At 44.9% G+C, this 27,479-nt stretch overlaps 2 protein-coding genes and 1 long non-coding RNA gene across 14 annotated transcripts in view; 2 read left to right on the forward strand and 1 right to left on the reverse strand.

The window, feature by feature from the left end:
* The window catches only part of nf1a (neurofibromin 1a), a 118,431-nt gene that overhangs the window by 35,507 nt on the left and 55,445 nt on the right, over window positions 1–27,479 (reverse strand). For all 12 annotated transcript variants that reach the window (XM_080771537.1, XM_080771544.1, XM_080771542.1 and 9 more), the window contains 2 exons: window positions 25,285–25,431; window positions 24,538–24,648 (listed from right to left, as the gene is read on the reverse strand). In XM_080771537.1, the coding sequence (XP_080627663.1) occupies window positions 24,538–24,648; window positions 25,285–25,431 (258 nt within the window). The remainder of the gene's footprint in view (window positions 1–24,537; window positions 24,649–25,284; window positions 25,432–27,479) is intronic.
* Window positions 15,962–19,649, forward strand: omg (oligodendrocyte myelin glycoprotein). The gene is made up of 3 exons (XM_080772031.1): window positions 15,962–16,156; window positions 17,874–18,092; window positions 18,423–19,649. The coding sequence occupies exons 1-3, from the start codon at window positions 16,143–16,145 to the stop codon at window positions 19,441–19,443; spliced, it is 1,254 nt and encodes a 417-aa protein (XP_080628157.1). The 5' UTR covers window positions 15,962–16,142; the 3' UTR covers window positions 19,444–19,649.
* On the forward strand, window positions 21,432–23,491 carry LOC308321517. The gene is made up of 2 exons (XR_013964625.1): window positions 21,432–21,491; window positions 22,717–23,491. It is a non-coding gene; the product is annotated as an uncharacterized lncRNA (long non-coding RNA).

A 27,479-nucleotide genomic window follows, 5' to 3' on the forward strand; every position in this document is an offset into this window, starting at 1 on the left:
CCCGGACAACGGCACCCGCGCCGACTGCCTGATCGACACCGAGATGGGGCTGATCGCCGTGGCGTCCGCCGGGGCGCTGATCCTCTGCCTCCTCGCCACCACCGTGGCGCTGGCCGGCCAGGTGTGCTACCTGCAGCGCCGGGCGTGCGCTGTCGGCCCGCGCCGCTCCCGCAGCAAGGCGGACCTGGCCAGCGCCGCCGCCGCGGGGTACTGGGGCGCGGCGGCGGACCGCTCTGAGGCCGAGGGGCTGGTGGGACCCTGCGACGGCGCCAGCGTCATGCTGGAGGAGGTCCGGGCCGACAGGGAGCTGGAGGAGGGGGGCATGAGGAGGAAACCAGGGGAGGCGCGGCCGGAGGCGGAGGTGGGGCTTCTGGAGGGCGTGGAGGAAAGCAGCGACGGCGGCGGCCAGGAGGGGGGGCCGCGGGCGCCGCGGGCGAGCTCCAGCTCCAGAGACTCGTGCATGGACAACCCCAGAGACCTGGAGGACATGCCCCTGGTGGTGTGAGGAGGACGGAGCACACCGTTGTCCCACACCGTTGTCCCACACCGTTGTCCCACACAGCACACCGTTGTTCCACAGCACGGATGAGCAGACGGGCGACAGATGAGCTACAGTCGGTGCAGAATCCAGGACAGCTCAGCAGTACAACCTCCATGAAATTTTAATTAAATGTTTCCATTTCTAGTCTCACTATTTCATATTCTGCAGCAACATTGTCTTTTAAGATTATCTTTCATGGTTCATTTGGGGCTGTGGGTTAATTTCACCCTGTATAATTGCATTAGATTGTTATTAGTGAATATGTTATGGATTTGATGTATGGTATAGTGTCAATACTCAAATGTATTAATTTCTCATTTTTTTGGACAAGGAGGACAAGGTTGGTCAGCGTAATAAGGATTACATTGGAATGTGTGTCAAGAATGCCAACTGCACAAGTTAATCACACTCACATTTAAGGTTTTAGAATAATTAGCACGGGAGAGTGACTCATCTCAAACGGTCGCCTTGACAGCTGAACCACAAGTGGAAGTGAAAATATTTTAACTAAATAGCCCGAGGGAGGTGTACATTTTCATTATATCCAGATGCATTACTGACAAAGCAAGCAACTTGATTTCATATTGATTATGTATAATCTTTAATAGATCTAGCCAAGGGGAACAACATTATACTAGCATCGTGTTGTTGCTTGTAAACATCCAGACAAAACCACAGTACTTATGCATATTTTGTTCACTTTCCAACACACAGCAACATACACACACATTCTGCTTACATAAATACTGTATAACACATTAAAGCGACTAGATCAACTTTAGACACCCAAACGACAACAAGAGGGCAGTATAACGACAACCAGAACCAGAACCGCAGACCGGGTTCGAGTCTCATATCTGAAGCCATCTCAATGAATACTGGACTACTCGCCCCGGTGCTTGCCCGTTTTTCCTCCCGGAATTTTCCCCAGTGAGGGGGATAACTTTGTAATATGCTATTGGCTGTTTGTATTCTTTTTGGAAAAATATAAAAAGATACTGCTGTGGAAAGGCTATATTATTTGACTTATATTGAACCTATAAACAATTTAGTATTATGTAAGGTTTTTCCCCCCTCAAATAGTACCTCGTCAGATAATCCCTACATTATCCTACAACAACTTCTGTGAACAGACTTCACTGTAGTAGCTTTTCATAAATTATATTTGTACTTAGGCTGTTCTGCTGTCATGAAAGTTTATAGTTAGAGAAATTCAAAGTCCAGCCGTCTGCTGTCCAGCCTCTCCCACCCCTCACTGGGGAAAATTCTGGGAGGAAAACAGAAACGGGGCGAGTAGTCTTGTTACCATCTCAATCCCTGTCCACATTTTACACCCGAGTCCTTGACTCCTTGTGCACGGCACTCCCAACTGCAAGCTCCGTTGCTGCGACAGGCAAAGAGTCAGGGTCAAGTACATCCTTCAAACTCCTGTGCTGACCTTCAGGCATCAGTAAACTGTTCTCTCAAAGTCTTCACTCTACTGCAGACTTCCTTTTTGTCAACTAAAGCTTCTAACTCTGCTCTTATGTGGGTCCTAAATAATAAAACCTTTAGATTTTTTTTTGAATAGTTGCTGGTTGTTTCAAATCAATGGATGGAAACGGTCGTCAAGCAATCGACGTGATGCGATGTGTTGCTGAAAGACGTTGCTGGAGCAGATGTTAAAGACGCTTAATTGTTCACGCCGTTAAGCTAATCACACGGTACCCCCTTTATGGGTTCCATTGAGATAAATGATGAAAAATAGAGTCTGCAACACTGGTATGAAACTCAGCTCCACTGGTTTATTTGATTCGACGTTTCGATCACTTATAGGATCTTCTTCAGGAGATTCCTGAAGAAGATCCTATAAGTGATCGAAACGTACCAGTGTTGCAGTCTCTATTTTTCATCTTGTACTGCCTTTTTGTCTAGCACCTGGGCTAGAGTGGAGGTGCATGCTCTATTTCCTTTGTTCCATTGAGATAAAGACATGTAATCTAATGACTGCCTGCTGAGTTGGCCTGAGGCAACCTCATGTCATTTCAATGGATGTCTATGAACTCAATTACTATTATCTGAACATGTCTAACAAGCACGGGGATGTCAGAAAGACTCAAATCTATGATTTATCATTAGACTTAAAAATTAAAAAACTGTTTAGCATCATATAACAGATTTAGCAAGCCCATATTTTGACATAGAATAATAATGTAGTTAAAATACAAAATATTTTAATGTCCAAGACATTTTTTTTTAATGCAGCTGTTTTTAAAAGAGACACACCAACCTAACCCATTTTGGTGTTTTAAACATTATGTTATAATTTAGCGATTGAAAAATAGCAGACCTACAAGCTCATAGCGCTTGTAGGTCTGCTATTTTTTTTTTTATCATTAAAATGTGCCTCAAATCTTTCCGAAAATTGTCATGATTTAGAAGATTTATTTTTTAATTTTTGAGATCAGGCCTAAATGGGCTAACCAGTGAATTTCATCACTGTGAGGTTCAGATGTGTAGAGGGTATGTGCATGCATACAGTGAGTGGCACATCGAGTGGCAGAGTGAGATTAAAGTCATTTAACGTCGTTTAATGAAATCAGACTTTTATGTTTGGATGTAGTCGTTTTTTGGCACTCGGTAGGCGTTCCCGCATAACGTCTGCGTATGATGATGATGTCACATGCATAACCTCTATTCATTAACTGGAATTGCTGTTAACCCATTCTGACCTGAGATCAGATTCATACGAGGTTTCCACTGGACACACACTGGTCTGATGAACCCATTCTGACCTGAGATCAGATTATAAAAATGTCAGTCGTTCCTTAGATTTTTCAAAAATAGCAGACCTACAAGCTCGTAGCGCGCCACTCGGTGGCGCGCTATGAGCTTGTAGATCTGCTATTTTTCAATAGCTAAAGCATAACATGATGCCAACACCAAAACGGGTTCCCGGTCAGAATGGGTTAAGCAGAAATCAATATGCCATCAGGCCACAATGCTAAACGAAACACGTACTTTGGTCTTCCACGATGAATAATAATAAAGTGTAAATCTATTTATATTGAGGAAAGTGAGATGGGGTTGAAACATTTCTTCCTTGGAGACACTCAAGGCCTAGACTTTTAAACTGAGTTCAGTTTGTCAGCTCAAACAAGTCTAGGAAAACGGTTTCATAGCGGATATAATGGTAAAGTAAGTGTAATGGACTTTCTAATGTTTATAGTTTAACTATAAATAGGCAGCCTACTGTAGGTGCCCAGATGGTTAGCTCAACCGTCTGGGCACCTAGGCTGCCAAGCCAACCGAGCGGCGTGCCGCAGGTTCGACTCCCGATCCCGACAGCCTAATTACTGTACCCTATCAAAAAAGGAAGAAAAAAAAACGCCCCAAAAAGGAAATGCAATGCACACTAGTGTTGTTTCCGTCGACTAAAACTAAGACGAAAAATGTTCGTCGACTACCTTCTCCACTGAAGAAAACTAAATGGAAACTAAATTAAAACTATGCTATGGTGACTAAAACTAAGACTAAATATACCGACAATTTCGTCAACAAATAAAAACTAGACTAAAATGTTAGGAAGGGACTAGTGGACAACAGATCAAGTATAAGTCATTTTACACTTGGTTGCATGCTGAAAATAGCCGATCTACAAGGGTGTGCTTGTAGATCTGCTATTTTCAGTGTAAAATAAGTCAAAATAAGTAATTATGACGGCAACAAGGCCCGCAAAAATACATTTTAGTCGACTAAATCACCTGTAGATTTAGTAGACTAAAATATTATGACATTTAGTCGACTAAAACTAGACTAACACTAATACATTCCAGGTGACTAAAATGTGACTAAGACTAAAGTGAAAACTATTCAGGAGACTATGACTAAAACTAAAATAAAAAATTGCTGCCAAAAACAACACTGATTGCACACGACAAATTAAAACTCGTTCAAGGGGCCCACAAACAACTCCACAGGTCTGTGCTTCATCTCTCTCTACATGGTATACACTTTCAGAGAGAACAGGTGGCGTCTGATGTTACAACACAGCGTCAGATCAGAATCTGACAAAGGGTTTACGCCACACAGTGAGGCAACGTGCACAGCAGCACACCCCCAGGATACACAATTCTAGAGGTGACGGTCTATTTTTACTTACAGACGTAAGTGTGCTGTAACACTTGCACTTCCTGTAAAATGAGGCAAAAGTCCTCAACTCTCCCTCCTTGGTGCTTTAACTCAACATGAGGTGGACAACTGAAGAGCTATTTGTACTTTCACACATACCGGAATAAGACCACTACTGTGCCCTGTACAGGTTTTGGTAAGTACTTTCTTCTTTGGGTTAATATTTTCATTTTTTCCCCCCCTCAATAATGGCACATATTAATATTAACACAAGGGGAAGAAGTTACCACCAACTTATCAGCCAAATGCTGACAATTTATTTTTGCTAAATTCATTCTACCAGTCACATGCACAGGCAGTAACAAATTTAAAAGGAACCTCTTGAATTTTTGGAATTCATCAGCTTGTTGCGGTATAGAGGTCTGCACTCAATAACACCGTCTTGAATAGATGTAGAACGGCTAGAGCCGACACTGCGGCGAGGTGGCCGCCGCAAGACTTCTTAAAAACGTTAGCCGAGCATACTTTAGTAACTACGTGAGGGTAAATGCTTATTTGTACATGTGGGGTGGACACCCAAGCAGAAGTGGTGTAAATCCTTCCAAATTTGTTCTGTCTTCTATGTCTGCATACCAAGGTTAATTTATTGATGAAAAACACATTATTTAAGCTTCAGAGAATACAATGAGTGAACCACTTGTATTGGCCGTATGGCTGCAACACGCTGGGGGTCAGATTCCGGCCTTTATTGACCATTACTACACCTCATACTTTCTCGTTATCACCAATAGTCTGATTTTCTACAACGTCTTGTTATCCTAAGAAGGGAGGGAAACAAGTGCAAACCTATATATATGTTAAGGAAAAAGCGAATAATGTAAATTGCGATGCATTAAAGGAGAATTCCATACTAAAAGGCTTTCTTTGTAGTCGTTACGTCCCCACCAAAGAGGTCCAGGTGTTATTTTGTGCAAAAGCTCCTTATTGGCCGTTTCCCCTACCATAAGCCCTCAATGAATTGCATTGAATGGAATAGGAATTGAATGGGGCTATGGGGTGTTGTGCTAATTCGCTTATTTCCATCGCTTTTTTTTGTTGTATATATCCTCTCTTCATAATGTAAATAATATCCCAAGCGGCACACTTTACTACTTATTTCGATGGAAATAAGCGAATTAGCACAACACCCCATAGCCCCATTCAGATCCCATTCAATTCATTGAGGGCTTATGGTAGGGGAAAGAGCCAATAAGTACGTTTTTGCACAAAATAACACCTGGACCTCTTTGGTGGGGACGTAACGACTACAAAGAAAGGTAAGAAAGCCTTTTAGTATGGAATTCTCCCACATGGAACTTTAAAATACAATGCCTAGTGACCAAAATGGCACTGTATGCGGGTGTATATACTGTAGTTATTAGTAGTTATGTATAGTCTGTTATTATTATTCATTTTTAATATATGTATATATATATCTTTGTTTATTTTGACCTTGCATTCTTTCTTCCTCTCTCCCACCGTGTTATGATCTGTTGTGTTGTGTTATGTTATGTTGAAGAAAAACCCAATAAATTACAATTGAAATAAATAAATATATATATATATATATACACACACAATGCCTACATACTGTAGCTGCATTTTGAGGAGATGACGATAGGCATTAGGTTTCAGAACACTGGCCTTTTTGCACCATTTCTTCCTGAGACAGCATGTTTATAGATCCCCCTATCAAGCCTAAATGACTAAATATATAATTTTCCTTTCTTTCTCAGCTACCGAGACAAAGCAGGAACCTGTCAGAAAAGAGAACAAAAAGCATGAAGGGACTGTATTTTGTGTGCGCTGTGTGCGTGTGGCTGCTGCCACACGGACTACACGGCACAGCCACAGGGACAACGGCACAGCCGCTTAACGTCACACATTTTACTGACGCTGGGGTAACTGTGAGCGAAACAAGACAGCCAAACACGGCCCAGCAACAACACACCTCACAGGTTAACGACTACCTCTCAACAAAGAACACGGTCATGACTAAATCATTGTCAACAGGTCTTTCCACAAACATTGGCCCAACACCACCGGCATCAACTACTCAAGCAACATACTCCAGCAGCTTCTCCCCAACAAAAGGTGCAGACAAGACCGTCTCCCCAACAAAAGGTACAGACAAGACCACCGTCTCCCCAACAAAAGGTACAGACAAGACCACCGTCTCCCCAACAAAAGGTACAGACAAGACCACCGTCTCCCCAACAAAAGGTACAGACAAGATCATCGTCTCCCCAACAAAAGGTACAGACAAGACCACCGTCTCCCCAACAAAAGGTACAGACAAGACCACCGTCTCCCCAACAAAAGGTACAGACAAGACCACCGTCTCCCCAACAAAAGGTACAGACAAGACCACCGTCTCCCCAACAAAAGGTACAGACAAGACCACCGTCTCCCCAACAAAAGGTACAAACAAGACCACCGTCTCCCCAACAAAACGTACAGACAAGACCACCGTCTCCCCAACAAAAGGTACAGACAAGACCACCGTCTCCCCAACAAAAGGTACAGACAAGACCACCGTCTCCCCAACAAAAGGTACAGACAAGACCACCGTCTCCCCAACAAAAGGTGCAGACAAGACCACCGTCTCCCCAACAAAAGGTACAGACAAGACCACCGTCTCCCCAACAAAAGGTACAGACAAGACCAGTGTCTCCCCAACAAAAGGTACAGACAAGACCAGTGTCTCCCCAACAAAAGGTACAGACAAGACCATCGTCTCCCCAACAAAAAGTACAGACAAGACCACCGTCTCCCCAACAAAAGGTACAGACAAGACCATCGTCTCACCAATAAAACGTACAGACAAGACCATCGTCTCCCCAACAAAAGGTACAGACAAGACCACCGTCTCCCCAACAAAAGGTACAGACAAGACAGTCTCCCCTGATAATGACTCAAGTATATCCAAAACATTGAGTACTCCATCACCAACGCCAAAGAATGCGAACATTCAGGGTATAGTAGTGGCAGTGCTGATAGGTGTGCCACTGGCGCTGATGATGCTCAGCTTTCTGCTGATCTACGTGAAGAAACGTAAACTCAGCAAGCAGCGGATGGTCACGTCGGACTGGGCTGGCCCTTGTCCATTTCTCAACAACGGAACGGACGATAATGGCGAAGTGCATCGGAGGTCCTCCCGTCGAATCTCCCTGTCCGGTTTCCTGCCACAGAGGCTCTCCAAGAGGCTGTCCCTGATCAAGGACATGGACATGGGGCAAGAGTTGCAGGAGATCACCCCAGTGACGACGTTCTGGAGGAAGGTGGATGAGGAGGAGGACAACGCAAGCAATGGGACCGTCACCACTGTGGTGGTTATAGAGGAGACACGGCAGCAGAAAACCCACAACACAGAGAGAATTCCCTCACGCGCGCCTCCTGCGCCTCCTTTAGTGGACGTCGACCTTGGGGAGGAGCATTCTGAAGTGTCTTCTCCAGTAGCATCATCATCGACGAATGAACCCTCGTCCATACCTCCACCGGCTGCAGCGCCTTCAGTGGATGTCGACTTCAGGAAAGAAGAGCGTTCCACAACTCCCCCGGCTCCTCCCGATGCCACAGAGGATGCCACTCCGTTGCCACAGGTCGATGGACCAACGCCACACTTGGATGAGCCCAACCCGAGTCAGTCCCCCCTCATCGGGTTCAGCAGTTAACGTCACTGCGCCAGATCAACCTTCATTGGTTTCCACATAGCGAAACACAGGAAACACATACGTGCATCCTTGAACAAACCACAATATGGAGCACAGCACACCAATACCTATGTGTCAATGCAGATACATGCAAGCTCACAGCAAGCTTGTACATCTGCTTTTGTTTGTTTGTCTAGTGTTTCAAGATGTTTTTCAAAAATAATGTGCCACTCTGTGAGCTCGTATAGCTTCTATTTTAGTTATTATTATATTTATTATTATTATTATTATTATTATTATTATTATCATCATATTGAAAGTGAAAAAGCCTAAAGCTTTATATGACCAAAACAGAGCGATCTAGGGCCTAAAGGCCAATTTATGCTCCGAGTGACAAAAGTGGAACGAGATGTCACATGCCAAAAAGTGTTGTCAAAACAACCAAAACTGTGTAGACGCTTCATAAAATGTATGTGTATAATGTAAAGTGTATATAAGCTTTAGCCACAGAAATGCGCGACAGCACATTCAATGTCCTCGTTTACATTTTCTGGTGAGGCAAGAGGACAGTAGTGGACAGTAGTGGACAGTAGCAACGCTCAAATCTCATGTCCGGTTGTATAGTGGCACAGAGGGCCGCGCTACGAGCTTGTAAATCTGCTATTTTTGAACAATCGTGAAAGTGTGGTGCAAATCTTTGAATGTATATTCTTTCAGAGCGAACGTTTTTAACTCAAATCTTTGATTCTGGGGGGGGGGGGATCCCTGGAACAACATATTTTCAGATGGGGGTCAGCGGCCAATTACATATATTTTTGGGGGTCCTTGACATGAAAATGTTCGAGAACTACAGACATAGAACTGTCAGGATTTAGGTGTAAATGGGTTAACATGAGACATCAGGCAAGGAAAACAAAGAGGCATACTCAGTCTACTGGCAATGGGAAAAGCGTCAAACGCAAATTATAGCTGGCCTTCTCATGTTAAAAAACTGCATGCAGTGCACTATCGTATATTCACTAATTCACTCATTTTGGTGGCAAAGGGGGATTACTGAGAGAACAAGGTCAAACCATCCAAGAGATTAATGTATAATGTTTTATTTCAACAGTGCAATAAATAAAGCTTGTAAAAAGGAGACTACAGCATCCTGAAGTGTGGTCATTATAATTATAATAATTGTGCTAGAAAACAATGGTATGCGAGGGAGCAGGTAAATAGAACAGAAGACACTAGGAGAAGTGAATGAAAGTCAGCCGGAGGGAGCGGAGAGACTACGAGAGGCAGGCCTGACACCATTAGGAAGTGAGTAACTGCAATGCTGCGGTACTGTAACTCCACCGTGTAGATCACAGTAGTATAACAACCATACAGACGTGCGGTACTGTAACTCCACCGTGTAGATCACAGTAGTATAACAACCATACACAGTACTGTAACTCCCCGTGTAGATCACAGTAGTATAACCACCATACAGACGTAGAGCTAGAATACTGTAACTCCCCCGTGTAGATCACAGTAGTATAACCACCATACAGACGTAGAGCTAGAAGGTACTGTAACTCCCCCGTGTAGATCACAGTAGTATAACCACCACACAGACGTAGAGCTAGAAGGTACTGTAACTCCTGTGTAGATCACAGTGGTATAACAACCACACAGACGTAGAGCTAGAGGTACTGTAACTCCCCCGTGTAGATCACAGTAGTATAACCACCATACAGACGTAGAGCTAGAAGGTACTGTAACTCCCCGTGTAGATCACAGTAGTATAACCACCATACAGACGTAGAGCTAGAAGGTACTGTAACTCCCCCGTGTAGATCACAGTAGTATAACCACCACACAGACGTAGAGCTAGAAGGTACTGTAACTCCTGTGTAGATCACAGTAGTATAACAACCATACAGACGTAGAGCTAGAGGTACTGTAACTCCACCGTGTAGATCACAGTAGTATAACAACCACACAGACGTAGAGCCAGAGGTACTGTAACTCCACCGTGTAGATCACAGTAGTATAACAACCATACAGACGTAGAGCTAGAGGTACTGTAACTCCCCGTGTAGATCACAGTAGTATAACAACCACACAGACGTAGAGCCAGAAGAAGAAATGTCAAACATCCTTTACAAAAAAGAAAGCTCTGCAGAACCTAAAAAACACATCACTGACCGTGTAAAAAGGCAACTTAACCCATTAAAGGAGAATTGCATACTAAAAGGCTTACCTTTCTTTGTAGTTGTTTTTACGTCCCCATCAAAGAGGTCCAGGTGTTATTTTGTGCAAAAGCTCCTTATTGGCTATTTCCCCTACCATAAGCCCTAAATTAATTGCATTTAATTGAATGGGATGGGATGTATGGGGTGTTGTGCTAATTTGCTTATTTCCATGGCTCAAGATTATAATTTTTTTGTATATATCCTCTCTTCATAATGTAAATAATAACCCAAGCGGCACACTTTACTACTTATTTCGATGGAAATAAGCGAATTAGCAGGGGAAATAGCCAATAAGGAGCTTTTGCACAGAATAACACCTGGACCTCTTTGGTGGGGACGTAACAACTACAAAGAAAGGTAAGAAAGCCTTTTAGTATGGAATTCTCCTTTAAGCATTGAACAGCCAATTCGGTTTGGAACGATCACCGTTTTCTAGCCATGCAGGCTCTGTACAGCACATGCAGACTGAGACTGTGGTGTGGAGGCAAGCCACAGATCTTGTTGCTAGGGGGGCCGGGGCATAACTTAGCCTGCCGGTGGTGAAGCATCTTCTGCTTACCCAGAAGTGTCAGCAAACCACCAACACCCGCGCAACCCACCTCAACCTATATCTTATCTCACAGAAGATATCACCGCTTTACGCTCCAATTCCAACACACTCCAATACAGCCAGCCGGCCTGCCTCTAAGCCTCCACAAACTGCTGTGGAGTGTTTGTAATATGCGTTAGGCGTGAAACTGTCTGTTTCGAGATAGATTTACTGTAGATATCAAGACAGATTAGCCGAAGTCCTTGCATCAGATATTGCATCAGATAGAAACAGAGGGGGAGGGGGAGAGAAGGAGAAGTAGCTAGTTGAGTGAGCTCACACAATATGCTAATACGGTAGTCACTTCTATTCTTACATGCCAGCCAGAAGATCCATTTTTACAACGGATTAAATCAAACATGTTTATAAACACAGTAACACACCAATAGTAATAATTGCTGATATTACTATTATTGTTGTGATTAGAGTTACGTAAGACGTAATGATTAATTTGTGCTCAATATGGTATTGGTTTCAGATTACATACATGTATACATAGGGACATTACCTTTAATCCACCCACCGACACTGAAACATATCATTATTACGTCACCATCGAGAGCCAGTTATTCACTGGCATTGGTACATATCTTCATTACGTCATACGCAGCTACAGACATAGGCATCAAACGACCCAAGTAACCACAGTATACTGCTAATAAACTTACAAATTACATATACACATATACAATTTACATATACATACATGTATATATGTAATCTGAAACCTATCTTTATTACATCAACATTGCGAGCCAGAGATTTGAAAGTTCGTAGCCATTGACAGTACTTGTCCCACTAGTAGGTCATTTATGCCCTACTTGTGTGCAAAGCGCAAGTAGTCACTCGACAGAGTGCAGTTCTAGTTGTAACTATTGTGGTTTCAGTTATAAAAGGCCAGACCGCACAAATGCAACAATTCGCAACTTCTTGCAAGTAGCTGCATGTTGCAAGGAGTTGCATTGGTGTGGACAGGCCTTTACAGTTAGTTGTCCAGGCAGCTTTTGTGTCCCTTCCCCCCCCTTATCATTTGGCAATATAATAAAATGTAAAACACATTGAACTAAATCTATTTGGTCATCGTCTCCTACGTCTCAGACATTTGTTTTCACACACTTAGTTGAATTGAGGAAGTTACCAATTTGGAAACAAAGTCAAGTGTCAACCGTGTTTCCTTTGCATGAGAAGTATGTCTAATGTCACTTTGTGACGTGCAGCTTCCTTAGATTCAAATCTCAAATGTCAACATCAAAACACAAAAGCCGCTTGGCACAACAGCCCTTCACACATGTTGACGGTACCAATGAGCAGTTAAGATAAAGGGTGTGAAGGGCTGTTGTGAAGTTGCGACGGCACTGTTGAGGCCATCGTTGTGAAGCTGCCATGATAGTCTTGGTCAATGTGTGTGTGAGTGCGTGCGTGCTACTAGCGTTGGTAAGTCCCTGAATCCACTTTACATTCGGAAGTTAGGAAAGTACAGAGTATACGTACATCCTCATTCATTGCAATGATGTGTATGGTGTTAACATATTAGAAAGAATGATACGGAAAATAGTTCTGTTGTCATAAATGCCCGCGTCATCAGTGCCCATACCCAAGGCGGGGTTGGCGAAAGGGCCTTTCAGTGTGGAGTTTGCATGTTCTCCCCGTGTCCCCTATAGGGTAGGTACCCTCACATGTTCTCCCCGTGTCCCCTATAGGGTAGGTACCCTCACAAAAACATGCAGTAATCCTGGTCTCTAAACTACCTCCCCATGATGGAGGGGAAAGGAGCTGGTCGGAATAACGTGTTGCTTCCACGCGCTACGTCCGGCCAGGGAAACTCTCCCCCCGTCAGGTGAAAAGAAGCAGCTTGGACTCCTCATGCATAGAAGGAAGCATTAGGTCAGTCCGCTGCCCCCCCCCCCCAGGTTGGCAGAAGAAGTGTAGTAGCGCCCAGGATTACATTCGATAATTGACACAAAAAAAAAAAGGGTTACAAAATCGTGGGATGAAAATGTAGCAAAAAAATAAAATGCATTTACATTTTCACAAGACAGCTTCAAGACTTCAGCATCGTAAGCATCTCACGACCTACACACTGCATCTAGCAAATAGTATGCATTTCAATGCAACACTAAAAACATGCATGCAACACATTCAACGTTGACATCCCATTTAGCATTGGATTCTATATATTTTGCTAGCAGGGCAGCTGCAAGCAAGCCTGCTTGCTTGGCACTGTCATCATAAAGCAAAAGGCACTGGGCAGGGTAGTCATTCTACCCCCCTCTATCCCACAGCTCAGCACTTTTCAGCTCGGATAAGTTCTTCTTATTGCAGCTGCCAGGGGGCTTCTCCACAAGTCCAGAAATGGACCACATTACCAAAAATAGTAGACGTACTTGTAAAGCTGTGACAAAGACAGTTCTCCTCTCTCTACAGTACAGTACTACGGACCATACCGGTCTAACTACTAAGAATGTTACATGACGACAATTGTTATATCGCCCATTATGTTTTGAGAATCAACATTATCTTTCCTAGATGTTCAAAGCCAGTGAAACAATGCTGAACACATACATCAAAGCTGTGTTCAGACACAGGCCAGGTGTCAGACACAAGGTAAGAGTCTTGAATGCAGCCCAGTAAGGGGCATATGTCGACCCCGCCCGCTCACTTGCGCCCCCACCCCCTCCTGGTGCAGCGGCCATCTTGGAAAATAAACATAGAATAGATCTTGCCCTAAGGGTGGCGCTAGAGTAAATCCAACGGGAGAATCAGTGTAGTACTTGGCAGCACATTTAGAATGGAGTTTTAGTCACCTGGCTGGAATGTGTTAAGTCTGTTAAGTTTTAGTCGACTAAAATGTATTTTGGGGGTAGCAAGCTGTACATTCAGAGTAGACGTGGAGCTACAATAGCGGGCCTTGATGCCGTCGTAATGACTGTTTTTACACTTGCTGAAAATAGGCGATCTAGAAGCTCACAATGTGTCATAGTGAGACGCATTGTGAGCTTGTAGATCACCAATTTTCAGCAAGAAACCAACTGTACAATGACTTATATTGGATATCTTGTCCCACTAGTCCCTTCCTAACAATTTAGTCTAGTTTTTATTTGTTGACGAAATTGTCAGTATATTTAGTCTTAGTTTTGGTCATCATAGCTCAGTTTTTATTTAGTATCCATTTAGTTTTCGTCAGTGGAAAAAGGTAGTCGACAAACATTTTTCGTCTTAGTTTTAGTCGACGAAAACAACACTGAATTGGGAATTTAAAAAATCAGTAGGGTTTGGGGGCTGGTAGAGCAGCCGGATGGAGCAGAAGAGTGTGTGTGTGGGTGTGTGTGTGTGTGTGTGTGTGTGTGTACAGGTGTGCGTCAATTTAACAAAAGGTGCAGACGATCAGAATTCAGATCGACGTTTGCGCTACTCTATGCGTGGACTTTATTCTTTCTCCATGGAAATAAAAACGTCGGAACTGAAACTGACCAACCATCCGTAACACTAAGAAAATTGATTTAATCGTGAATAGTGAATAAGAATCTTAATTTACAGATTGGAAAAATTCAAATCCCAACACGTCGACTAGACACCAAGGATCACATTCCCTGCTTAATCACAGCATCCAGCGAGCACAGAGAAGCAATTAAACAGCCCCTGTGCTGCAAGACTGAATGATACCAATATAAGGTGACAACAATGCAGCACCCAGACCTGACCAACCGACTGCTGCAGGTGCCAGATAGTTCAGTTGTCAGGCAGTACTGTGTGCGTGCGCGCGCGTGCGTGTGTGTGTGTGTGTGCACATGCGTGCGTGTGTGTGTGTGCGTGGGGGGGGCATTTGTATTGAGCCAGAAAGATATCCCTTTATAGTATGAACTATGAACTGCAAGGCTGATGTGCCTTTGCAGAACTATTATGAGGAAACTTGCCAAAGAGGTTGAATGTGATGGCACTATCCGTGTGGCTTTCAGGGGGAAGTCATGAGTCATGATGAACTCTCTGTGTGTGTGTGTGTGTGTGTGTGTGTGTGTGTGTGTGTGTGTGTGTGTGTGTGTGTGTGTGTGTGAGAGAGTGAGTGAGTGAGTGAGTGAGTGAGAAAGAGAGAGAAAGAAAGAGTAAGACAGTATCCACTACAAAGAGGAAGTCGAGGTTCTCAAGGTGTGTTTATTGTCTATATACAGTAGCTAGGGGAACTAGATAAATGAAGAATTCATCTTTCAAATACTGTGTGCAGGTATGCATGAGAGGAGAGATAGACAGATAGCCTTTTTCTTAATAAACCCCAAGGGGGAGGGCCAGAGAGAGAGAGAGAGAGGGCAGGAGCCATAGAGAGAGAGTTGCTCGGAGAGTGCCCGGATACTGATTATAAAAAGATTGGAGTCAGCAGCACCCCCTCCCCTCTTTCTCCTCCCCGAACCCCCGCCCTCCTATCCTCAGCAGCAGCGGAGGGGGGACCGCTCCGTGCTGCATTTCTCCCTCCATGTGTTCCTCCTCCATTCCTTCCTCCCGTAGCAGACTGTTCCTGTTAGCCCCGTTGCAGAGCGCATCAGGAGCCTGCAGAATACAGAGGAGGAGTGCACGGCAGCCAGGGCAGGCTGGGAAACAGGGGGGGCCCACTGCCATGTCAGGACATCGCTGCCAGCAAGAGAAGGGCTGACAAATAAACGACGCTACGCCCCCCCCCCCCCCCCCCCCCAAAACCCAGAGAGAGAGACGGAGGAAAAACAATCACGCGAAGAGGAGAGGAAAAGAGGGCAACCCTGCAGATCGCAGAAGGAATACAAAAAAAATAAAAACGCAGGAAAGACGAGGGGGAAAGAAACCCAGACGAGGTTTGAAGGAGAGAGACATGAGAAGTATTTTGACCTGATAACCTCTTTTGTCCAGTCAGCTGCTCAAGAAGAGAGGAAGGAAGGAGAGTGAAAACGAGAGAGCAACAACGGTGGAATAGGTGTGGAGGAAGGACACCGAAGGCACACACGGAGAGATGACAGATTGAGAGGATGGAGAGGATGAGGTGAGTGATTTACACAACAAAATGAGGACTCGCACGGGAAGGGCACGCAAGCGAGCACATGCAGGCACACATGCAGGCACACACAAATACACACAGACCTGATTTCCAGGACGGATTGTGGAGCACATTAGCCCAATGGACTGCAGTGTAGCAACTCGTCTTTGACAGGCTACGAGTGCTCGTGAAAAGAAAAACACCCCACCTCCCTAGAATCATCTCATATCCATGTAGTACCATTATCCGCTTGGAACCCGACAATGAGGTTGCAGTGACCGACCGTCATGCAAACATCTGTAATTACCTGCAAAACACCTGCTGTGCTACGGGCCGGGGTGGAAGAAGTTCTGTGAATGCTGCACACGTTAAGCATGGAGGGGTGTTGGCACATGACACAATCATCTTTGAGCATGCCGGCGTCATGGCACAAACACACACACACACACACACACACACTTTCACCTCAAACCACTCATCTCCTGGCACTGGGGAGACGGCCAGTCTGTGTGAATCATGTGCGAGTGTATTCGGCCGCCTCGCCCGCTGCAGTACATTTCAGCGCTGCCTTGCCCCAACTGGCAGGGCTTGGATACAGAATGACTGGGACCGTTGTTGTTGACCGCATCAGAGTCAAAGCCAAGCTATTTGTCCAAGTCAAAACAACACAGGACAGGACACCCCCCCATTGGCAGTGCCCTAATCGGTCCCAACGTGAGGGGAGGGGAGGAGCAGCGGCCACAAAGTGTTTTGGTCATCATATATAAGCTCATGTCTTCCATTAACGCTCAAGTCTTCCATTAATGCTGATGTTGCTTTAATATGCAGGCCATTTTACAACAGCTTTCCCAAAACCAACACAATGGCTGAATTCAGACTAAAATAACATGGCAATACATTTAAAAACAGACTCAAGCTACAGACCGTTTGTTAGAAATAATATGTGATGGGTGCTTTATCGCGATAGCCGTGGGATAAATGATTGCAAATAGCACCAGCGAGACCGACCGTGAAGCCAGTTCTGAGTAAATACAAGACGACAGTGACTCCATGCAGTCTACTTGAGAAGCTATTGTAGCTCCACGTCTACTCTGAATTTACAGCTTGCTACCCCCAAATCTCTATGAAAGAGGACTTAAATTCACACTTCGTTGATATTCCGCTCTCTGTCTTGTAAGAATATGGCATGAATCAAACACTGATCGTGCCAACTGGTCAAGAACAATTAAAAATCTCCACCAAACCCATTGACGAAGCAATGGATTTATATAATTTACAATTAGCACCCGTTAGCATGAGCGCTCAAACCAGAGCAAATTAAGAGTGAAGAGTGCTATGGAAAAAAAGATGTACCGGTACAACAGTAACTCAGGAGATCAAGTAAACAACGCTTGGAGCAAAGCAGGAGCACAAAGAAGTGCCTAATAGGTCTAACATATACACTGTATTGATCTAGTCAATAGTCACTGGCACATATATTCAATTTGTCCTTTCTTGGCATTTCCATGCAAAAGCTACAGACTGGTCAGCTGGGTCCTCAAATGTAGCTTGTAATCAGGGACCACTCTTCCATCCCCATCGCTTCAGTTACGTCCAATATAACTAGAAATGTAACAACATTGTTTTTTTCTCTCCACCTCCTCTCACATTTCTAACACCCTCTTCCATCCACTTCTCTTTTTCCCTTCTTCTGAAACCCTCTCTCTCTCTCTCTCTCTCTCAGATCCCTCACGATGCCTCCCCGTCCCCGCTGTGCTCCCCTGGCCTGTGTGTTGGTCCTGCTGGCGTCGGGGCTCCTGGGGGGCTGGGTCCGGTCCATCTGCCCGTCCATGTGCTACTGCAGCCGGGGCCACCGCGTGGTGGACTGCTCCTCCCGGGGCCTCACCAAACTGCCCCCGGGACTGCAGCACAACATCCGCTTCCTCAACCTGTCCTTCAACAGGTAAAGAAACTATACACTCCCTTCTCTCTGTGTTGGGGATTTGTAAAAGTGGGTCGAAAACCAAAGCTCAAACGGGCCCAGGGGGGGGGTTAGGAGGAGTCTTCTACGACGATGTGAGAGGGTCCAAGGAAGGTTCTAGGGTAGGAAAGCAGGTTCAGACTCTGGTGGAATAAATCAAAATGGCGGATGTGTTCTGTATAATGCTTCTCCGTCGACTTATTCAACGTGTAAAAGGTCATATTCAATTTGTCAAGAGCAGTGCAATCAGTGACATTAACCGTGTGTTGAAATTGAAATGACACAAACATGCTTCCCTTCTGTCTCCGTCAGCCTGTGGCGTCTAGACAGTCAGCTCAGCCACTATGCCCACCTGCGGACTCTGGACCTGTCCTTCAACAGGCTGGAACATCTCCCGCCCGCCCTCCCAAGGTCACTGTGGGACCTCCGCACGGCGGGGAACCACCTGCGCTCCCTGGACAAGAACGACACGGCCTACCACTGGAACCTGAGGGTCCTGGACCTGTCGGACAACGAGCTGGAGAGGGTGGTCTTCATCAACAATACGCTGCCGGGCCTCCACGAGCTCAACCTCAGCCGGAACCGCTTCTGGACCGTGCCCACCAACATGCCGCACAACGTGGAGGCCATCGACCTGTCCCACAACTACCTGGTGAAGATCCTGCCGGGCACGCTGGACCGCCTGCCCCGGCTGGAGCGCTTCTACCTGCACGCCAACCGCTTCTCCTGGCTGCCCGGCGGGATCTTCGGCAGGCTGACGCGACTGGAGCTGATAACGCTCGGAGACAACCCGTGGGCCTGCGAGGAGGAGGAGAACATCACCAGGCTCGTGCGGTGGGCCGAGCAGACCCGCGCCACGGTCTCGGGCTGCCCCTGTTACACCAGGCCCACCTGCGGACAGGCTCACCTGGCGACCCCCGGGGGGGAGTGGCACTTTGCGGCGCACACGGAGCTACCGCCGCTCGGGGCCGGCGGGGGGAGTGCCGCCGCGGACGTCGGACGCGGCCGTCCGAGACCTCCGGCAAGGACTGCGGCGGATGCTACTTCTGCTTACCAGGCCAAGTCGGCACTCGTGGAGACCAGCATGTACGGAGACGAGGACAGAGAGGGAGCCAACGCCTCCGTGGACCAGATGCTGTTTGACTGGACGTCCTCCACGTCCTTCTACAGCGTCTCCACGCGCACAAGCACAACCGCACGGCCGCACGCCGCGGCCAAGAAGCCCAACATGGGGAACACGCAGAGCCGAGGCCACAGACTCTTTGTCCAGAACCAGAGCCGAGCGCTCGCCATGAATGTTTTAGTCATTGTGGCGGCCTTCGGCGCATTCTGAAACCCACGTTGGGACTTGATGCGTTGCATTGCCAGAACACGAGACTCAACGGATGGTTTTGGAAACTGAATGTACGACCAAGAATGATATAGGACACACTCTTCTCTTCTGTTATATATATATTTTTAACTGTTCTGACTGTTACTGCCTAAAATCACTATGACAATGTCCATTTTCTGTCTATCTAACAGCTAGCTGATCTACAAAGTGCAATATGACAATGTCTTTCAAACTCTTATACATACTATATCCAGATGAATGTACTGTATACATAAAGGAAAACAATCAAATGATCCCGATACACTTAGTGTGATAAACGTGAATGCTCTGCTCTCACTATAACGCTTGTCCTTTGACAGATGCTGCTGTACTTGTATGTATGATTTATTTGAGATAAAAAGACGAGAAAACAGCTGGAATGCATTCATCTATTGGTTTGGGCTATCACTTTGCATACTTACACACATCAACCTAGATCTCCAAAAAAGGATAGGCCTTGAAAGCACGACCCTCTTGCTGAATGCATAGAAATGAATGTATAGCAAGGTAATTCCCATTAATAGCAAAGGGGTCTGGACCCAGGGCTTAAAGCCAAAAGAAATCCTAAGACAGAAAATGTTTTTTTGCAAATCTGCACTGATCTCATTAAATGACCCCTATGAAATCCTCAGGACTGAAATCAGTCCCCAGGACTGAGAACTTTAAGCCCTGTGGACCACAAAAAGTAATCACTCCATGGGTGACTCCTTGACATGGTTTGACATCAAGATGCATTGGTTATGGTTTTCATAGCAATAATAATTGTCATGGGATGCCTCAGTGAAGTAGGTGTTTGTGAAGTGTGAACACGGAAGAATACTTGAGGGCTCTTGTGACCCATCAATACTTTTATACTGTATGTACAGTATATATGAGCTATGTATATAAGCTAGCATAGCTTTCCCTTTCTACAAAAGCAATAGCCTGCCGGTATATAATATATACACAGTACGTGTCCAGACTCTTCAGCTGAGCTGGAACTAACCGGGCTATAATCTGTGGTCCATGAAGGCTGACCCGGGCCACACACAGTCCCCCCCCCGTGGGCCTGTTAACAGTCTACAGTACACTCTCACCCTGTTCCTCCTCCTCCTCCCCCAACTCCAACTGTACGGTCGAGTGGACAACTCGGTGTCCGTTTTGCAATCTTAAGTCATTAGGACGTACAGTAAGGTATACACTCACACCAGAAGATGGAGCTACTGTGAACTAGACTGGAACTCACCTATGCTTCATAGGCAGCTACCCGGCAGGGAGAAACTAGACACAGCTGGAGGATATGAGACTTATTAATTAGAGCGACAGAGAGGAGTGTGTGTGTGTGTGTGTGTGTGTGTGTGTGTGTGCGTGTGTGTGTGTGTGTGTGTGTGTGCGTGTCTGCGTCAATTTAACAAAGGTGCAGACCTTTGAGAGACAGACTTTTGCGCTACTGTATGCCGAATTGAAGTGGACTCGGACCCAGACTTATTTTTTCTCTCCCTGGAAATAAAAATGTCTGTTTCCGAGGCTATACTGTGGACATTGAGGTATACTGTCTGCAGTGCAGATAGGATCAGCTACGGTATCATACTGACAAAAGTAGTAATAGTTAAGGCAATTAAAATAGTACTCCAAAGTTTACCTCACAAATACAGCATAGGCAAACAAAAGTAAGTCAAACCAGTAAAGTCATTAGCATTCTTTTCCCCGCTTTAATTACCCAGAGTAGTAGCACTCTGAGTGTTCATTTTCAGCAATGCACTGCAATTATAATTATTGAAATAATGTTGTCCTATTTAGTTGTTTAGGGGCATTTGTCACTGTACATTTGCATATGCGTACGTACGTGAAATGCAAACTCTGTCACGACTGGGTGGACCATGCAGATAAGGCTGTGGTCGGGTTCTGAACAGAACCTCCTCTTTTTTTACCAGACAAAATAAAGGTGTAAATGAGGAAACAGCAGAGCAGACATTTGGCTGATCACCATCAAGGACACAACTTCCATACCATACCTACAGTACACACTGGTGAGTAGAAAAACACCTCAAAACCCTGTTTTATATGTATATATTTTATGTGTTTATATATAACCCCGCGATGTGGCTTTATATGGATGCAACAAAAGTAATGACTGAATGTAGACATTGTCTCAATATGTCTGTCACAATTATATTGTAAAGACTCGCTCACCTTATAGAAAAAGAAGTAAAACTTCTAGACTGAGACTTAGAAAAATATATTTTCTTTTATTTTATGATGCTGTGCTCATGGTGCTCTGTTGCAATTAAAAAGCATTAAGTTTCCCTTATGTTTTTGAGACCACCGCTACCGTAGTCAAGTTTGAAGAAAAAAAGGACGAAGAAAGGCGCAACAGTTTTCTCAGTGCTACAATTATACTGTAGTCTCATTTTCTTCCTCAACTTCCTAAACTTTCTCAGGTTAAAAATGGGAATATAATGAGGTTTTTGGCGAATCATTTCAAGATGAGAAGATATTTAATCTCAATATAGTATTCATTAAATTGCTGTACATGTTATGTTAGAATGTGATATCTTATCAAGCACTAGGCGAGTGTAGGGGGAAATTATCACTTTATACTAAATAAAACCCCCCAGCTTCCACCACACGTTTTAGATCAATGTGGAGAGGGAAATTCTCATGCAAAATTACAATGAGATAAACCCACAAGACCCTTATGTTAAACTATAAGCTATAATTTTAGTTCTACTATAGCAGCTTTTTGGTCAGTTCAGCATCTGCTCATACTGTAACTTGAGTTTGCTGCAGACTCTTCAATAGCAATATATTATATATTATAATATATATTTTTAATGTATATATTCCGTAAAGAATAGAGGGTATGCAGGTGACATCCTCATCCTACCAGGAAGGCAGAAGCTAACGCCTAACAGTGGCAAATAAAACTACTTTCTGGCCTTCACAGCCCATCCATCCTATTAGTCCTATAATGATTGTATTAAGTGACGTTAAACTCAGTTTGCCACTTGATTTGCCACTAACTTTATGCATGCGCATAACCTCTATACAAATATAAATGAATGGGGGGGAAAAATGTATCCTGCCACTGCCAGTGAATAATTATATGAAAATATATATATTTTTTAAATGAAAGAAAAAGAAGAAAGTTACACAGTATGAATTTAAGTCAGACATCTCAATTCAACCACTTAATAAGCGGTGTGTGTGTGTGTGTGTGTGTGTGTGTGTGTGTGTGTGTCTTTGTACTCCCAGGTTAAGCAGCAAGCCACCATGAATAAACTGTTTGTGACGGGGCTCATGGCAGTGATGCTAACCATGGCGCAGTTCCAGCCGGCCGAGGCGAACAACCTAAACACCACCACCCCCGTCAACGCCACGACCCCCGTCAGCTCCTCTCCGCTCGGAACCGGCGTGGGACCAGCGCGGGTCGTGCCGCTGTGCTTCGCCTTCGCCTGCGTCACAGTCCGGTACATTACCGCGGCGTAGAGAGAACATGGATGGCTGCCATTCATGTCTACTGTCGTTTAACACTGACCTGAGATCAGATTCATACAAGGTTTCCACTGGACACACACTGGCCTGATTAACCCATTCTGACCCGAGATCAGATTCTAAAAATGTCAGTCGTTCTTCGATTCGTTCTTCGACCTACAAGCTCATAGCGCGCCACTCGGTGGCGCGCTATGAGCTTGTAGGTCTGCTATTTTTCAATAGCTAAAGCATGACATGATGCTAACACCAAAATGGGTTCCCGTTTAGAATGGGTTAATGTACGGTTCCTTATACTTCCTCCTTTCTATTGTGTGCGAGTGGAGAAGTGGCATGCACCATTTTACCGATAATGTCCCCTGGCTCTGCATTTGAAAAAAGATATGTCATACTGTATATATCCTGTATACACTGTATCTGATGTAAGAGTGTTGCTACATTTAGGAATGCGCTGGATTGTGGAAAGTGCAGCACATCAATGTAACTTTCAAATCTTCTTTATAGAATAGTTTTCACGTCAATAAACAGTGTGAAACTACACCAACTTCTTTCTTTTTTTTTTCCTTTTCTGTGCTATCTTGTGACGGCTGGCTAGATCAGTTTTTGGCTCTTTTTTTTTTACAAAATGGAGGCAGAGGAAGAGGAAACCATGACGCAAGGCAACCAACCTGCTCATCAGGAGCAGTTGGGGCTTCAGTGTCTTGCTCAAGGACACTTCGACACTAACTAAAACACTCTACCTCCAGTTATTGATTCCAAATCAATAACTGAACCTTAAGTTCTAACCCACAATAAAGACGGTCACAAGAAATGTCTCTGTATATTTGAGAGCAGAACTTAAATTCATGAGTCTGTTTAAGTGAGGCATGCCAAAGAGCAAAGAAAGCACTCACTGTCAATAGGATTGCCAATACTTGCCAATTGGTACAACTAAATCTACACAATGTAAAGGATCAACTGCTCATATTCACAGCTTCCCCATTTTGCTTCCCCATTCGGCAGAGTTTACTGTTAAGGTAAAATGTAAATTCTAAAACGGGTAGTCCCGATACTTCATTCTGATTGGCTGGTTACCGTCACGTGACCGGTGTAGATTTCACCGATAACTCCACTCCTTCAATCACTTTGTATCATCCTGCAGCCTTGCAGCTGAACTGGGGAAGGGGAGCGCTTGATTGCTTTACAAACACATGCCGTGCGGGCGTCTATAAGCACCGCCCGGCTCATATGACTGTGAATGTGTGGCTCCAGGCAGCCCCGTAAATACATCAAGCGCTATTCTCCCGTCACATAGGCTACTTGCCGAGCAAAACAAGGAAGTGTTGTGGCTCTGGCTGCACGTCGGGTCTGCCTACGCCCCCAGCCAGTGTAAAATACCCGGTAACCTGAGACCTCTCGTGGCTTATTGCTTAAATGGCCACTGTGTGAATAGGTTGTCACTAGATGGCCACCTTAGAAAGAACCAAGTCCATTGGTACTAATGGTACTGTGGAAATTCCACCCTTTAGTGACCAACTAATGTATGAACAAGTGCTTGTGCAGCTTGAGGCAGCGTGGGGAGCATGCAGAGCCTTGGATCCTTACCTGCGAGCCACATAGTAGAAGACGGGGTTGCCGGTCTTGGAGGTGCCCGCCTGGTAGAATATGTTGAGGGTCTTCAAGGCTTTGAACTCCTCCTTCTCGTGGACTTGATGTCTAGGAGGACACACAGTCAAAAGGAACAATGCTCATCATGAGCCCATACAGCCTTACAGTGGGAAGAGGTTCGCCCCCCTCTCATTCTAATCCAAATAATAACTGAACAAACCCAAGGCCTGCTGCAGTCACGCATGACATTTAATTAACGACAAAAGCCGCTAGCTATTTTACAATCTGCCGTACGGTGGTGCTGAGTGGCAAAAATAGCCAATCTACAAGTTCACAACAGAGGCGTTTCCAGGGGTGCTTCCACGGGTGGCACAGGCCAGTGGAATGAGGTGCCCATTGAGGTTCTGCCAGCCCCGGTGCCACTCCATTACACACTCTGTGCATCCGGAGAGGGCACCGCTGACGCACCTGGGCCGCGGGGTGCTCGTTCTTCATCATTCAGAGAGTGCTCAGAGCATCTTACTAAACCGGTTTTCTAAGCGTCTTAACATTAGATTATTTTAAAACATTTCACTGGGCCTAACGTCACAGTAGAGAATCCTTAGAAAACTATATATAGGCCGTTTGTCCATGTCTCTCCACACTCATCATGTCCAATAAAACAGTAATGTCTTCAAAATAATTAAACATTTGAATGACAAAATAGTCTTTAGGGGAAAATAACAAAATCATACGTAGTTGTACCTGGTCATGAACTCCTCAAACTTGGAACTGGTGAGGTTGAGACTGGACCAGTGGGTGTCGGCCACAGGCTTGTGCTCCGGGGGTCCCAGGTAGGCCAGCAGCGTGGCCATCTTGTCAAAGGGCCGTCTGCCCACGGCCTTGTGGTCCCTGGAATGAGACAAATGGCATCAAGCATTAGGCTGTTTTAGAGAGAGGCTCATGTGTTGGTATTGACAATCTGACTTTTATTTTTAAGGCTACACGTCAGTCAGTCAGCTTAACCAATTCCCTCCCGTCAACTACAGTACATGTCTTCATGATGTACCTTTATGTTGAGTTAAAACGCAGCAGCAGCGGATTCTGCTTTTGAGTATTATATAAATCACGGGTAACGGGCGGGTTGCGGAACTGATGATTGACGGGCGGGGCGGGTGCGGGTTTCGAAAATTGGACCCGTGCAGGACAGGTGGTAATTAATGACTCTTAACTATAGCCACAATATGTTACACCTGTACCACAGATGACACCACAGACTCAACAGCCCATTAAAACCAGGAAAGCATCCGTGTCATTTTAGATTTGAGCAACATACGTTTTTCAGTAAGATTCTTGGGATTTAAATCAGTGGGTGCAGGTCTTTTTCCCGACAGCATATTGATCCGAAACCTCAATCCTAACCTAACCCTAACCGCAAGCACGGGAGCAGCGCATGTCGGACCATCGCTTTTTCGCATCGCAGCGAACGTCCCCCCCGCTGCGGAGCGGACCGTTGCCCCGTCGGCTAGAATGCTGTCGGAAAAAAGGCCGCCTCCCAAATCAGTGGTTCTCAAAAATAGCAGAGATGCAAGTTGTTATTTTTGGAAAAAAGGTTGAAAGTGAATCATTTAGCTTTTTTCTTCTTCTGGGGGTTCCTGGCACAAAACATTTTCAGGTGAAGGGAGTCTGGGGACCACATCCAAATACATTCTGGGGTTCCTTGGCACATTTTCTTGATTCAACACAAAGTGTCAGATGTGCACATGAGTTCTAAGTGTGTATCGACAGTGAAAGAAAGAATAAACCATATTGACACATTATTTAAAGGAGAATTCCATGCTAGAAGGCTTTCTTACCATTATTTGTAGTCGTTACGTCCCCACCAAATTGGTCCAGGTGTTATTTTGTGCAAAAGCGCAATATTGGCTATTTCCCCTACCATAAGCCCTCAATGAATTTAATTGAATGGAATGGGCGATTGGGTTGTTGTGCTAATTCGCTTATTTCCATCGCTCAAAAATCTATTTTTTTAATCCTCTCTTCATAATGTAAATAGTATCCCAAGTGGCACACTTTACTACTTATCTCGATGGAAATAAGCAAATTAGCACAAAAAACAAACCCCCAATTGAGGGCTTATATATTAGCGGAAATAGCCAATAATGCACTTTTGCAACAAAATAACACCTGGACCTCTTTGGTGGGGACGTAAGAAAGACTTCTAGCATGAAATTCTCCTTTAATACCGACCCGTTTCTTGTTGAGGTTTGTACTGCAGTCCATTTTCTACTGTTTGTTCACAATTCAAAATCTCACGGCCCCCCCCCCCCCCCCGTATTAATTTCATAGATAGTGGAAGAATTGCTGCCATGATTTGTGAGGCTTGCAGATCGTATACATTTTCAGAAGCTTTTATAAGAATGTGTGAAAAGATTACAATAATAAATAACAAAGACGAAAGCTCACAACTCAATTCTATGCGATGTTTGATCCTTTTTAAGAATTTAAAGACATTGTGATACGAGTGAAGGGTATAGTTCTGTGGTACATTAAACAGCAGATGGACCGTCACCTGCTGCACTAGCAGCGCCAGACAGGCTGACGTCCAAAACCCAGACTAACAGATGTTACACTCCTCGCAGCAAACACTATGTCCCCCTGCTGTCCGCTTGCCTTAACCCATTCTGACCCGAGATCAGATTCATACGAGGTTTCCACTGGACACACACTGGTCTGATTTACCCATTCTGACCTGAGATCAGATTCGTTCTTCGATTTAAAAAAAAATAGCAGATCTACAAGCTCGTAGCGCGCCACTCGGTGGCGCGCTATGAGCTTGTAGATCTGCTATTTTTAAATAGCTAAAGCATAACATGATGCTAACACCAAAAACATATTTTACACTTTGGTTGCATGCTGAAAATAGTAGATCGCGACGCGTTGTGAGATTGTATATCTGC

This window comes from Protomyctophum bolini (assembly GCF_963924005.1).
Source record: "Protomyctophum bolini genome assembly, chromosome: 9".
NCBI lineage: Eukaryota > Metazoa > Chordata > Actinopteri > Myctophiformes > Myctophidae > Protomyctophum > Protomyctophum bolini.

Excerpts from the sequence above, each read along its gene's own strand:
- omg (XM_080772031.1), top strand. Across the intron at positions 18,093-18,422 it reads CTCAACCTGTCCTTCAACAG|CCTGTGGCGTCTAGACAGTC; the intron begins GTAAAGAAACTA and ends TGTCTCCGTCAG.